The sequence below is a fragment of the Microcaecilia unicolor genome, chromosome 10 (genome assembly GCF_901765095.1).
Source record: "Microcaecilia unicolor chromosome 10, aMicUni1.1, whole genome shotgun sequence".
Classification (NCBI taxonomy): Eukaryota; Metazoa; Chordata; class Amphibia; order Gymnophiona; family Siphonopidae; genus Microcaecilia; species Microcaecilia unicolor.
Genome location: NC_044040.1, coordinates 82,646,167 through 82,660,027, shown reverse-complemented (window position 1 = coordinate 82,660,027; position 13,861 = coordinate 82,646,167). Strand labels below are relative to the sequence as shown.

At 42.0% G+C, this 13,861-nt stretch overlaps 1 protein-coding gene across 2 annotated transcripts in view; it reads left to right on the top strand.

Annotated features, from left to right (window-relative positions):
* Nucleotides 1-13,861, top strand: part of HMGA2 (high mobility group AT-hook 2) — a 346,168-nt gene that overhangs the window by 58,122 nt on the left and 274,185 nt on the right. Inside the window, exon 4 of one of the 2 annotated variants that reach the window (XM_030216333.1) lies at nucleotides 11,945-12,406. The exons of the other annotated variant lie outside the window; for it this stretch is intronic. Within the exon in view, the coding sequence (XP_030072193.1) occupies nucleotides 11,945-12,220 (276 nt within the window). The 3' untranslated portion in view covers nucleotides 12,221-12,406. Of the gene's footprint in view, nucleotides 1-11,944; nucleotides 12,407-13,861 lie in introns of those variants that run through there. 2 annotated transcript variants of the gene reach the window in all.

Genomic DNA, 13,861 nt, shown 5'->3' with positions numbered 1-13,861 from the left:
CGGCCCAGGGGACCGGCAAAATTTGCATAGCAAAAGCAAAGAACTCTTCAGAACGCTCCGTCGCATGGGTAGAACACACCGCGCATGCGTGAATGGCTTCCCGCCCGTGACGTGAGCGTGCCCTCCTCACTTCTTTTTTTTATCCGCATCTTGAGTGACACGCTATCCCGCTGTGCTCGTTTTTGACCCAGGAGACTTCGTCTAGTGTTTACCGCTACCCAGGGGTTAAAGGAGGGAGAAGTAGAGAGGGGGACAAGGATAACCCTGGTTTTTGTCTAAGAAATATGGGGAAAATAATTTTTTTTTTTAATATTTGTGAAAATACAAAACGAAAAGAAGAAAAAGGGGGTAGCATTTTTAGCTCATAATGGGCGTCTCGGCATTGACTGCCAACTGATTTTTACCCCGAGCTAAAAATGCTAGTTTGGCTTTGTAAAAGGTCCCCCATACTGACAAGTGATCAGCAATCGGGGCAGCTACCCTAACCCATGCTACAGGCTTGTTGAAAAATCAGGTGTGGGCAAAATCACCACTTGGACCAATATTTGCAAATGTCATGCATCTATATAAGACCTAATATGCCTTAATTGTTGTAATTGGCCATATACTTTTATCAGAAAATTCACTGGAGCATCATTAAATGAGAATCCAAATAGGATACCTAACAACTTAATCTCCCAACACAGAGATATTTCTACACCAGGTATAGTTAGGGAGGTGCAGGACTTTTATCCCCGATCCAAAGAACATTTGTTTTCTCCGGGTTTTGTTTGAGGCCTTTCAAACACATCCAACTGGTAATTTTAAGTTCCTCTGCTAAAGATAAGTTTACCCAAGTAATTTACCATCTATCTGGAAAACTTTAGGTCTGCTATTTGTGCGTTCAATTTAAACCCCTTACATTTAACTGGACAGCACTGAATATCAGTGGTGGCTGGCTAATCCAAAATCAGTGTCCCTGGAATCCCCATGCCCCACCTTTCCTTAACCAAATGGTAATGTGTTATAAGCTTATATTCCATTTTTATTGTTCAAATGGGACTGAGAAGGCAGTGTATACACTTTTTGGTCACAATTTACCTAATCAGTGGGGTAGAAATTAGGGAGATTTTCATAAAAATGTCTTTAAGGGGAGGGGCAAGATGGTGCCCTAATGAGAGGTGTGAAGTGTGCCACATTTTGCTGAACCTCAGTAAAATCATACCTTCGACCAGTTTAAAGATGCTGAAAAGGAAGTGGAAGTCTAGAGGGGCTCTTTCTTGCCTTTTTGCGAGCACCTCTCATCAGACCACAATTGCTTAATATTTGAGATTCCTCCTGAACCGAATCACTCTGAGGAAAGTGTATATGGGGAGTGAAGGGAGGAGGTGAGCTGGGTTGACCCCACAATATCTGTAGTGACATCATCATGGATGGATCCAGAAGTTTTGGAGGGAAGATATGCTCCTTCAGCACTGGAATTACAAACTAGGGGCACAAGTGAGCCTTTAGTGGGAGCAAGTCCTGCAGAAGTGTCATTGGCAACTAGTGAACAAGCTAAAGTTTGCGGGCATCCCACTATTGTAAATCAGGCTCGTAACAACGCTGGTCTCACTTTGGACTGTATTGGCATTGTTGGAGACTCTGTTTTATCCTTAATGAAAGCTTACTGTGGAACATATACTGGCTTACAATCTTGAGAGTGCAAAAAATTGAGATGAACTGTATAAACAGATCTTGTTCAAGATAAGTATGCAGTTCATAGGACATTTGAGACACTGGAAACTATTTCCATGAGACCGTTAGAGCAACCAATTGATTTCTTTAAGAAGTATCTTCAGGAATTTTTGGAAATTAGACAAGATTTACTCCTACCTATAAGCAGTGTGTTTTATGTGCCTGTTGGCGGAGAAAAATACTTGAGAATATTTTCCTGCTCCAGTTGATGTCCTCACAGTTAGTTTCAATGTTTCTGGATTATTAGAAAACTCAGGGGACAAAGAGTTAAGAAGAGCAATACTCTTTTTGTGACTTTTGTATTCCCTTTGGATAGAGATCATATAGTAACGTAGTAAATGACGGCAAGTAAAGACCTGTACTGTATTGAGACTGTTTTTGTTTTTTTGTTGACATGCACTATATCTTGTTCAGAAAACTTGCGCCTATGTTTACTAAGTGGTGCTATGGGTGCATTAGCGTTTTTAACGTGCGTAAATGGTTTACATGCGTTAAACGCTAATGCGCTCATAGAAATGTATAGTCTCTATTACTTGACTAGTACACTATCTTTAAATATTTAAATATACTACAACCACATCAATGTGTGCAATAAATTTTTTTCAATTTTATTATGAAAACACCACTTATCTAATAAAACACTCTCTGCCCCACACTCTCACAGTGATCTCTCCTTATTATACATTTCCCAAATCGTTCATCCCCAGTACCATTCAACAAAATCAGCTGTAGTTCATCGTATTCCAGATATCCAAGGCTATGACCCGTTTCAACACCGGTCATGTTTCTTTTAATAACCCTCAATATATTTTCCGTTCCAGTCTCCACAATCGGAAATGTCACACCTTGATAAATACTTCCTTCGGCTTGCTTTTAAGTACATAAGTAATGCCATACTGGGAAAAGATCAAGGGTCCATCGAGCCCAGCATCTTGTCCACGACAGCGGCCAATCCAGGCCAAGGGCACCTGGCAAGCTTCCCAAACGTACAAACATTCTATACATGTTATTCCTGGAATTTTAGTCCGTTTAGTAGCGGTTTATGGACTTGTCCTTTAGGAAACCGTCCAACCCCTTTTTAAACTCTGCTAAGCTAACCGCCTTCACCACATTTTCTGGCAATGAATTCCAGAGTTTAATTACATGTTGGGTGAAGAAAACTTTCTCCGATTTGTTTTAAATTTACTACACTGTAGTTTAATCGCATGCCCCCTAGTCCTAGTATTTTTGGAAAGCGTGAACAGACGCTTCACATCCACCTGTTCCACTCCACTCATTATTTTATATACCTCTATCATGTCTCCCCTCAGCCGTCTCTTCTCCAAGCTGAATAGCCCTAGCCTCCTTAGTCTTTCTTCATAGGGAAGTCGTCCCATCCCCGCTAACAAATCCTTATTGGTTTCTGAAAAGAACTCATTGGTCCAAAGTGAAACGAAGAGAGACACTGGACTGATTGGCACTTGATTATCCATCGCATCTCACATATCTTCCTGTCCCATACTTTCTCGGTCCCAACACAGGCTGTGTTTCTTTTAATTACTTTATCAGGAGACCTTTTATAATACATAATGCACAACAATACAATTTTATCTCCACCTCCATCATAACTAATATAAAAACAACCTTTCTCTTACCATGTCCAAACTCTAAACTCTGTTTGGTATACCTTGCGGAGCTCCCCAGACTCCAACACTTCTAATTATTGTGACTTTTCCCAGGGGTTGTTAATAAGCATAGAAATGTATAGGCACGTTAGCGTTTAACGCTCCTTAAATTTACAGGTGCGTTTAAACGCTAACGCACCTTAGTAAATATACCCCTTGGATTTTTTCCTGACTTCTATAAAGTTTCACAGGAGTAGAAGAAAGTTAATTACTAATGTAACCAGAGGTTTTGACGCTTATTTTCTTTTGCAGTTTCCCTATAAATGTTTGTTTAGATATCCGAATAAGCAGTATGATTTAAAAATTTTTTTTTTTAAAATTCTTTTCAACTTGTTACTTTTCTAGATACTCATAGTTGCCATAGGGCTTGGGAATACTATGTGATCCTAACTTTGTTTAATTAGGTTACTGTAGCACTGTCCTCACTCTATGCCTTGAGTATTGTATTTCCTTTTTTTATATGTACCCCTAAAGGAGAAAGGTAGTTAGTGGGGTTCACCAGGGCTCTGTGCTGGGACCGCTGCTTTTTAACATATTTATAAATGACCTAGAGATGGGAGTAACTAGTGAGGTAATTAAATTTGCTGATGACACAAAGTTATTCAAAGTCATTAAATCGCGGGAGGATTGTGAAAAATTACAAGAGGACCTTACGAGTCTGGGAGACTGGGCGTCTAAATGGCAGATGACGTTTAATGTGAACAAGTGCAAAGTGATGCATGTGAGAAAGAGGAACCCGAATTATAGCTACGTCGTGCAAGGTTCCACGTTAGGAGTCACAGACCAAGCAAGGGATCTAGGTGTCGTCATTGATGATACATTGAAACCTTCTGCTCAGTGTGCTGCTGCGGCTAAGAAAGCAAATAGAATGTTAGGTATTATTAGGAAAGGAATGGAAAACAAAAATGAGGATGTTATAATGCCTTTGTATCACTCCATGGTGCGACCGCACCTCGAATATTGTGTTCAATTCTGGTCACCGCATCTCAAAAAATATATAGTGGAATTAGAAAAGGTGCAGAGAAGGGCGACGAAAATGATAAAGGGGATGGGACGACTTCCGTATGAGGAAAGGCTAAAGCGGTTAGGGCTCTTCAGCTTGGAGAAAAGGCGGCTGAGGGGTGATATGATAGAGGTCTATAAAATAATGAGTGGAGTCGAATGGTAGATGTGAAGCGTCTGTTCATGTTTTCCAAAAATAATAGGACTAGGGGGCATGTGATGAAGCTACAATGTAGTAAATTTAAAACAAATTGGAGAAAATTTTTCTTCACTCAACGTGTAATTAAACTCTGGAATTCGTTGCCAGAGAATGTGGTAAAGGCGGTTAGCTTAGCGGAGTTTAAAAAAGGTTTGGATGGCTTCCTAAAGGAAAAGTCCATAGACCGTTATTAAATGGACTTGAGGAAAATCCACTATTTCTGGGATAAGAGGTATAAAATGTTTTGTACATTTTTGGGATCTTGTCAGGTATTTGTGACCTGGATTGGTCACTGTTGGAACAGGATGCTGGGCTCGATGGACCTTTGGTCTTTCCCAGTATGGCAATACTTTATGTACTTATAATCTTGACCCCTCTGATGCTAGTGGACCTGGGATTTATTAATTTATTCTTTTTTTTTTTTTAATTAATTTAGACTCATTTTTTTTTCTTGTTCTTTTCAGGGTTACATACTTGATGTTAAGATGCTATTAATAAAAAAAAAAAAGTTCAGGCAATTCCCAGAATTATTCACACACCTTCTGAATATTAGCCTCAAACTCTGTATATTTGTGTGTGTGTTTTATATATATTCCCTGATTTTAGCAGATGTTCTTGGTCAACAGAAAGGATTGGATCAGGCACACAAATGGGTGACACAACTTGAGGTGCTCAGATGGCATTGCTCTCCCAGAGCTCAAAAGTAGAATAAAGTTTTGAGCATGTGCACCCCTTCCCATGTACATCAGTCTCCTCAGTTTTGTTTCTGCTGCTCAGCTAAACGGATGATGAAACAAAACCTTTGCAACATTTTCATTGAAGTTTTGTTTTTCTGAATCTGATTTAATTATTTACTTTTTATTACAATAATTATTTTTTCAGGCCTAAAAAGAAATAAAAACCAAAGCTTCAAAAAGGGGAAAAATGTTTGAATTTAGTTTATGCTTTTCAGTTGTATCGCAGTGAGTTACATTCAGGGTTTCTAGGTAGTTCCCTGTCCTTGGAGGGCCTACAGTCTAGCTTTGTACCTGAGCCAAAAGTTAAATGACTTTCCTAAGGTCATAAATAGCATATGAGGGATTTGAACCCTCTCTTCCTTTGTTTTTAACTTGCTTCTCTGAACACTATTCTTTCAGATTTTTGATGCCACATGACAATGGTGCAGGCAAAATGAGGCTTCAGGCCCTGCCACACCTGTGGAAGAAAGGATAGGCTATGGAGGTGTCGCTGCTGGCTTTGTGCCATTTGCTTGGGCTCAGTGCATCACCAGAAGGTCTGTTTATAACTAATCCCTTAGTAAATTGGGCGTGAAAGAGGGTATGTGGATTTTCCCCAGGGGATTACTAGAATTGGTTTGTAGAACTCTCCAGATTTATTGGGGAGAGGATAGTGACAGGGTGAAGAACCCAGCCCAGAGGGAGGTGGGAGATAAGTGACGAGGGATGTCATTAGGGGTGGAGTTAAATGTTATGTAAAAGTTGTAGTATTAGAGAGCACATGGTCTTTGGTTGCCTTCACCCCTGCCAGAACCCTTGAGAAGAGGGAATACCCTGATCAGATCTGGATGGCTCTCTAAATTTCTAAATACCCTAGGATTTTTGAAGAGGTTATCAATTCAGTTATTAGAACCTTTACTGATTAGTCTTTGGACTGTTACAAAAAACAAACAAACCCATACCCTCTACCAATAATGTGAACTGTTTATTAAGAGGAAAGTATAACGTTTGGATATCTGCCTGTTGCAGTGTACCAGTAAAGTTACTGTGTTTACTTACACTCCAAAGAAACTCTCCACACCAGGATTTGTATTAGTCAGTCTGCTCACAGACAAATAATAATGAGCGTGGCTTAATACCCTACAGCTTACTGGATCAAGCCTTGTGCCGGCCTGCGCCCAGCTCATAATATCAGAACTTTTGTTTGTGGCTGTGATTCAGGTACCTGACCCAAGAGCTTAGTGCCCAGGACTTGTGCAAGAGACCAGAGTTACTAAGTATGAACAGATGTCCCTGAAGTCCTCAAAGAATCATCTCAACCAGCTCCATGACCACCATGAAACGGGAGAGGCTTCTAAACATGAAGAAAAAATCTTCAGCGTTATAGATTGACTAACTGCACAGTCCAGTATGTCCTCCATTGATGTTGCTTTCAGTAGTTTCGAAAGTCCCATTTGTGAATGGAAGGCACCATATCTTTTTGTAAAGGGAGCTAGTCTCAGCTGCAGTTTCTTGACCAAAAGGACAGATATCCTATATAATAAAACACACCTCCAACATTCTGAAGCTGAGAAAGTGAAGCCTTGAAGCATTCCTGCAACGTTCCGGAACTACCTGTCGTCAGTTGAGGAGATGGAGCCTTACAGAGCACACAAATGCTTCAAGGCTTGAAGGCTTCACTTTCTCACTCACACACACACACTCACACTCACTCACACTCACTCACTCTCTGTCTCTCACACTCGCTCTCACACACACACTCACTCTCTGTCTCTCATATACACTCTCTCTCACACACTCTGTGTCTGACACAAACACACATACACACACTCTATCTGTCTCTCTCTCGCATACACACGCCATCTCTCACCCACACACTATCTCTCAAACATACACACTCCAAGGAAAGGGGGGGGCATTGAACTCGGAGGGAAGGGGGGGCCAAGAACTCGGAGGGGAGGAGAGGGAGGGAGGGAGGGCGACCTGCACCTCGGACGGAAGGGAGGCCTGGAACTCGGAGGGGAGGAGAACTCTCTGACACAAACACACACACACTGTCTCTCTCACTCATTCTGTCACTCACACACACACTCCATCTCTCACACACTCTCTCTCTCTCTCTCTCTCTCTCTCAAACATACACACTCTGAGGAAAACCTTGCTAGCGCCCATTTCATTTGTGTCAGAAACGGGCCTGTTTTACTAGTCTTTAATATTTGTGCTAGGACTGTCCCTTGCACAAGGCAAAATAGGCTATTACCTAGGTTGGCACACAACAGACACCAGCTCACAGCATGTATCAGTGAAGGAGGACTGGGGTTCCAGAACAGAAGAGAAAACTACTACATTCAGTGCCATGGTGGTGGTGCCTCCCTCAACAGTCCTTTCCTGGCTGTTGTTCCTTCCATTGTGATTTGAGCATTGCTTACTGCTCCTGCATGTGACTGTGGTAGCCAGATTGACCTCCAACCTGTGGCACAGCCATACGTTCCTCCTTAGCAGTGCCAAATGTCTCTCTCTAACTCCATCCTTGACCCCTCCTTCCTCCTTGACGCTTCCTCTACAGACAATTACACATGAAAAACGTGGTTAGGACACTGTATAGTGAATGAATTGTTGGCTGGCTGAGCAGCAGCTCTGGGGCATTGCACATTTGGCAGCAACATCAGCAGTAGGGAAGGGCAAAGAAATGTCCTCTGCACTATAAGGTGAGTCCTGACAGTGACTCCACATAGCTGCTTGCTTCGGAGCTTCATTCAAGTTTTAACAGGTAGAGCATGATCAGGGACTAGGCTTGGGCTAGGCCAAAGTCGGCCATGACCTGCAGTTCATAAACCCCATTGTTGTGTGCCAACATAGAACATTATTCCAGCAATCGTAAATCAAACCATGGGTTCCTTCTCTCACTGAATTGCACTAATATAGAGTATTAGCTCATTGGAGTATAATTTGGAAAATACATGATTTGTCATTTTCAATAGGCACAACACTATCTGAGAATGTACTAAAAAGAATCAATTAATAGAGCTGTGCATATGAAATGTTAGTGTGCACTAAAAACATTAGCATGCACGAAATGCTATCATGCCCATGTTATTCCTATAGGTGTGGTAGCAGTTAGTGTGACTCATAGTCTTATTTTCATGAATAATAAATTTATGACTGTAGACTTGTTCATATCGATTTTTCAAAAATTTATGAAATCTAATGGGGGTGGGTGCACGGCTGAAGAGTTGCCTAGGGTATCAGATCCTGCTCAGAATATTTGCTTGGTACCATTGCACAAGTCTTAGTAGAACTAACCTTCCAAACTATGTGATTCAAAAGCAGTTTTGTAGTGTTCATTATTTCAGTACAGAAGATTAGTCATGGCGCCATCCTAAAGCAGCAGATGTCAAGAAACTACTTCGATGCATCATCTGCACAAAAGGAGCTACTTGGATTTTAGCACAGACAAAGCTCGTGTGCCAACTTACATCTTCCTTGTTATCAAAAGCAAATGACTCCATTAACTGATTGTTTGGGGTAAGTTTTGGTGCGAAGGTGCCATTTTGTTTTCTGTATGTGATGACCTGGATTTCTGCCTGGGGTGGTTCCTGTGCTTTGCCAGTAGAGCGGGGGGTGTTGTGGCTGGTGGTGCCCACTTTAAAGACATACTTGGTTTTCCCTGTCCCTGCCTTACCCCATTCCCCTTCCTCCCAGATTTCCTCTGTGGCTGCCTGCCTCTAACTTTCCTCACAGCGGGCGCCATCTTGGAGGTGCCGCGTGACTCGACCCTCGCGGTTGCGGAGTGGGCTGAGTGCAGGGGGATGCCTTGTTTCAAGGTTTCTAGTGGAGCTATTGCCTCTGCTTCCCCCAATGTGGGGGCAGATGTACAGGGTGAGTGTTTCACCCCTGAATTTGTGCTGCTGATGCATAAGGCTTTTATGTTAAAAAGAGCACTGCCTGAGGCTCCTGACAATTCCTTTCGGACTGGGTTGCCTCCAGTTCTTGATAGCCCAGCGTCTGCTGGAGACTTTTTTTCTTCCCCCAAGCTTTTGGCTGACACTAAGCGTAGACGAGTGAATACCCCGTCTGAGGGAGACTCTTCACTCTGTTCTCCCCCTTGGTCTAGGCCATCAAATACAGAAAACAAAATGGCGCCTTCATGCCAAAACTTATCCCGCACCATCAGTTAATGGATTCATCTGCTGTGACTAAAGGAAAGAAAATTATCAAGGTAAGATCCTAATTTTCCCTTTCTCATTAATTGGTAGCACATACAGCTGTACCATAGAGCATTCAGCGCAGGGATTCGTTCAGCACAGAACCTGCACAGATATCCTCCTCTTATTTTATATGTGCATAAAGCTCTGTACTTTCTGTGCTTTCATCTCTGGGCTGGAAAGTTTGAAATTTTGTCATTGTGAAAAAGCAGCTAGCTTCAGTTCCAATTGTGGTCATCTCAGTGGAAGAATCTTCCTTATGAGAATAACCCCATCCCATTTTGAAGAAAATATTCATTGAGTCTGAAGCTTACTACAAGTATATTCCAGTCATTGAGTATCAGGATCATGTTGTGCCACAAGCCTCTCAATCATCAGGGGTTAATCTTTCGCCAAAAGCCACAATTTTCTTAGAATTCAGTAGTTTCTCTTTTTTCCATATCAATTTGAGTCCCAAGAAGGCCACTCTTTATTTCTCTCTTCTTAGTCAGGACATTTTCAGACTGTCCTGGGGGACTATGGAGATAAATCTTGAAAAAAATCCTGGATCTAGGCTTGAATAAATCTGAATGTTGTTCTTTCCCAGGTGTCCCTATCTTGGGAAAGAACTCGGGGGACTTTTCCTGGATTATAAGTTCCAATTCTAAGTTTCTACCATTTTGAGAACCCACTTAGTGCTACAGGGAAGCTGAAGTGTGCTGGTCTCTTGAAAAGTCCGTAATGGGTCAGGTAGTTTTCTGAATAGTTGGAAGTTGAAGGCCAGCCAGATCTATTAGTGGAGCCTGATCAAGAGCACAACAGTAAAGATTTGGTATATGAGATCAAGGGTAGAATTCAGTATTTTCTTGTATGGGAGTCAACCCCACCAAGGTCTGAAACATCAAGTTCCCCACTGGCTATTTATGAGGGCAGTTTTGGGTATAATGACCTTTCTCCACAATACATAAATATGAAGGTCTCCACTGCCTCCTTTCAGTTAAGGGCAGAAGATAGTCTCTTCCATTGTGGTGCGGTTACTAACACAAGATGGTGTCAAAAGTGACTCAGTCTTCTCTCTCTGTGTTGCTTGCTCAGGTGTGTGTCTGTTGTGTGTTTTAGTGTATAGATTGATAAACTCATCTGTCTTTGAAATGGTAGAGGTCTACTCAACCCAATTCATATTTGGTTTTGTCCACCATTCTTTTGTAGAATTGATGCCACTGTGCAGGCTTGTTCCAGGCAGGTTCTGTGATCAGCTAGTGAACTTGGCTCTGTATGTAATAACTGACTCCATTCCTTGCTATAGTCTCTGTTGCACCAGCTCTGTAGTGCAAGCCCAGTGAGGATCATTAAATATCTGACAATTAGAAAGAGTTCAGTTAGACAATAAGGGGTTGTACAGTTCCAAACGGTGAGAAGCCCCAGTACAAGACTCACTGTCACTCCTTCACCAGGAAGTTCTTACAAGGAAACCAGAATTGGCACTGGGTATTGAAACCCAGAAATGACGAAGTCTACTATTGAAATGCTCTGGAAGAAGGATTATGGCCGAAGAGAGTGTGTCAGTTTCCACCTGTAACTGAGTCACAGCCAGCACAGTAACTTGCCTTCCCATGGACTTGAGGTAGAGTGGTCAGCACTTCCATGTTTTCTTCATGAAGTTCTGCGCCTTGCAAAAAGCCACTGGGGATGGAATTAGGTTTCCAGCAAAATGGTCAGGTCCCTGAAGAAAAGTCAAAAGGGTCAGGTATAGGGATAGACGTTTAATTTCAGGTTAGTTTGAGTAACAAGTACATACAGATGAGCTTTGGTTATGGCAACATGGAATCAGTAGTTCTAGTTCTGAACGACATCTTGAGAGAGTCCACAGGTAGGCAGATCAGGTTCAGGTTCAGGGTAGATACAGATCACAGGTAGAAAGATTTCATACAGAGTCCAATGCAGTTCCATAGCAGTATAATTCAGCACCTTGTTGCTGGGAACAATAACATGTTCTCACAACTCCTATTCCTGGATCCTCCAACCAATCAGTAGATGCTGTCGATGCGGTCTTTCTCCTGGGGCTTTGGTCTGTTCCTGTCTTCTCAGGTTAGTCCAACGGCCAGGGTATCCATCTGCTGAATTGAGCTGCCCCGGTTCAAACCCTGCTGTGACCAGATCTCACAATTACAGGTAATAAACCGCAAGAAGGGGGTTTTGATGGGTTTTTTTTTCCAGGACGTTAAGTATTAGAACTTTTGGAAGTAACAAAATGTGCTGTAAATATTAGTTATCCTTACTGTGAAATCAAACTAGAGTTGCTCTCCGTGTGTATATTCACACCTTAGAGAGATTTTCACAATAGAGAGGCGTTGCCTACAAAGGTTTACAAAGGCTTTTTATACTACTTTTTAGAAGCTAGAGAGTGCTGGCTAAGAGTTGTTTTAACTTGGTTCTTAACGGACGATCTTTCTTTTCTAACAGACTCATCTAGCTCGGAGACATCGACCGCAGAGGATTCCTTGCCTTCGACTTACACAGAATCCTTCTCCTCCTCAGAATGTGCTGCCCAGGACTTCTCGCCGGCCACCTTCTTCTTTACATACCCCTGTAGGGTCACTCTCTTTTTGGCCACAGGTGAGTGATGAGGAAATTCCTCTAAGAGAACCCAGCTCTGATACATGTGGTGGGTCTGTTCTGGAGCAGATCCTTCAGCATGTGTGCAGATGCGGACTCGCAATATCATTCTGGAACGGATAGCCTCTGCTCAGGAACAGATTGCATGGTTCTCAGGATCTGCAACATCAGCTCCTTAAGGACAAGACCATCTGTGAGCTGGCACAGTGGTCTCTTGGTGAATGTATATGATTAATAGGATTCTGCCTGTAAGTTGTATTCTCTCATTAAGTTGGAAGCCCGGCATGGCAATTGCACAATCAAAACACACTGTGGTTGTCATGACTTGTTTTATAGGTCTTCCTGTGGCCTCCCCTTTTATTGCCTTTTATGTTCCTAATTTTTATTATTGTAAATAGTTTTGTAAAAATAAAATTTTCTCATTTTGCTACTTCTTGTGTATGGTATTTATTGACAAACAAGGGTAATCCACATATGTGCAAGTTTTCATAAGTTTTTATGCAAGTAAACTTATCCACATAAAATGTATTCTGAAAATTACCTTCTCCCCCTTCTGGTAAAATTATGTGCATTGTTTTACAAAATGTGTACTTTTGCCTGCATAAAAACATGAGTGAGGACCTTCAGCAACAGGCCTTCATCCTCAGCAAAGACTATGCATGAGTGCTTTTTCAAATCTAATATTTTGCACCTGCATGAAGTCCAGGAACAAAATATGCAGGTACAGAAGTATCTGTGGTATGTGTACCACCCACATTTTCAAAGGGAAACTGCCTTGGAGGCCCTTAGGTACAAATTGTGACTGGGCTGGCATGCATCATGACAGGCAGTAGGTAGAAATTGAGACTAAAAGCTGGCATGTATCACAACAGGCAGTATCAAAACTGACACCCCTCCCTCCCCCCTTTCTCTTCTCCCCCAGATGCATGAGAGACTAATTTCAAGGTATGATATATTATAGTTTTACAAACACAGAAATGATGGATATGAAACAAGTGTTAGGTTGCCATCCTCAGGTACAGTTGTAAGATTTGACCCCAGAAAGTCTACAAATATAGCTCGTGGATACCCGGAGGACCTGGGTATCCTTGAGTCAGAGGATATCACGATTGAGTTCTCCAGGCAGTGACATTGTGATTTTTTTTTTTAATTCCGGCATAATGGACCAGATGTACTAAGATGTTTCCCTATATAATTTGAGAAAAAGTGAAGTTAGGCCTGGGTTATTTTAGAACTAGTACAGGTCATACAGTGATGGGGGGGGGGGGGGGGGGATGTCTTGTTTCACTTTGGCGGTCCCTAGCTACTGCAGTGCCTCTGTCACTGCAGCTACAGGCTGGAACCACAGTGGAAACACTAGAACGCTGGATGCTTCTGGGTGAAAAAAAATTGGAAGAGAAGAATAAGGTGGACAGAAAGAAGAAGGGAGAAGGGTGCAGTACTCCAAAGACTGCATGAGCCCAAACAACTTGTCAGAAGTGTACATAAAAGTTGTCCCTCTAAAAAAACAAACAAAAAACTGTTGCTTAGATAAGTCAAAATCAATAATACTGTTAGTATACCAGATGTTTGAAAGTACAGACACTTTCTATAGACCAAGTCATTTGTATAGCAACCAAAGTGTGCCCATATTTGCAGTGGCTCCTTTACTATGCATACAATGCCACAGTTCTGCATACATGACTTTATAAATCGACGAGCAGCCTTGGTATGGACCCTAAACTAATAGAGTGGAAGGCAGCAAAGGGTAGTTGTAAATGGAGT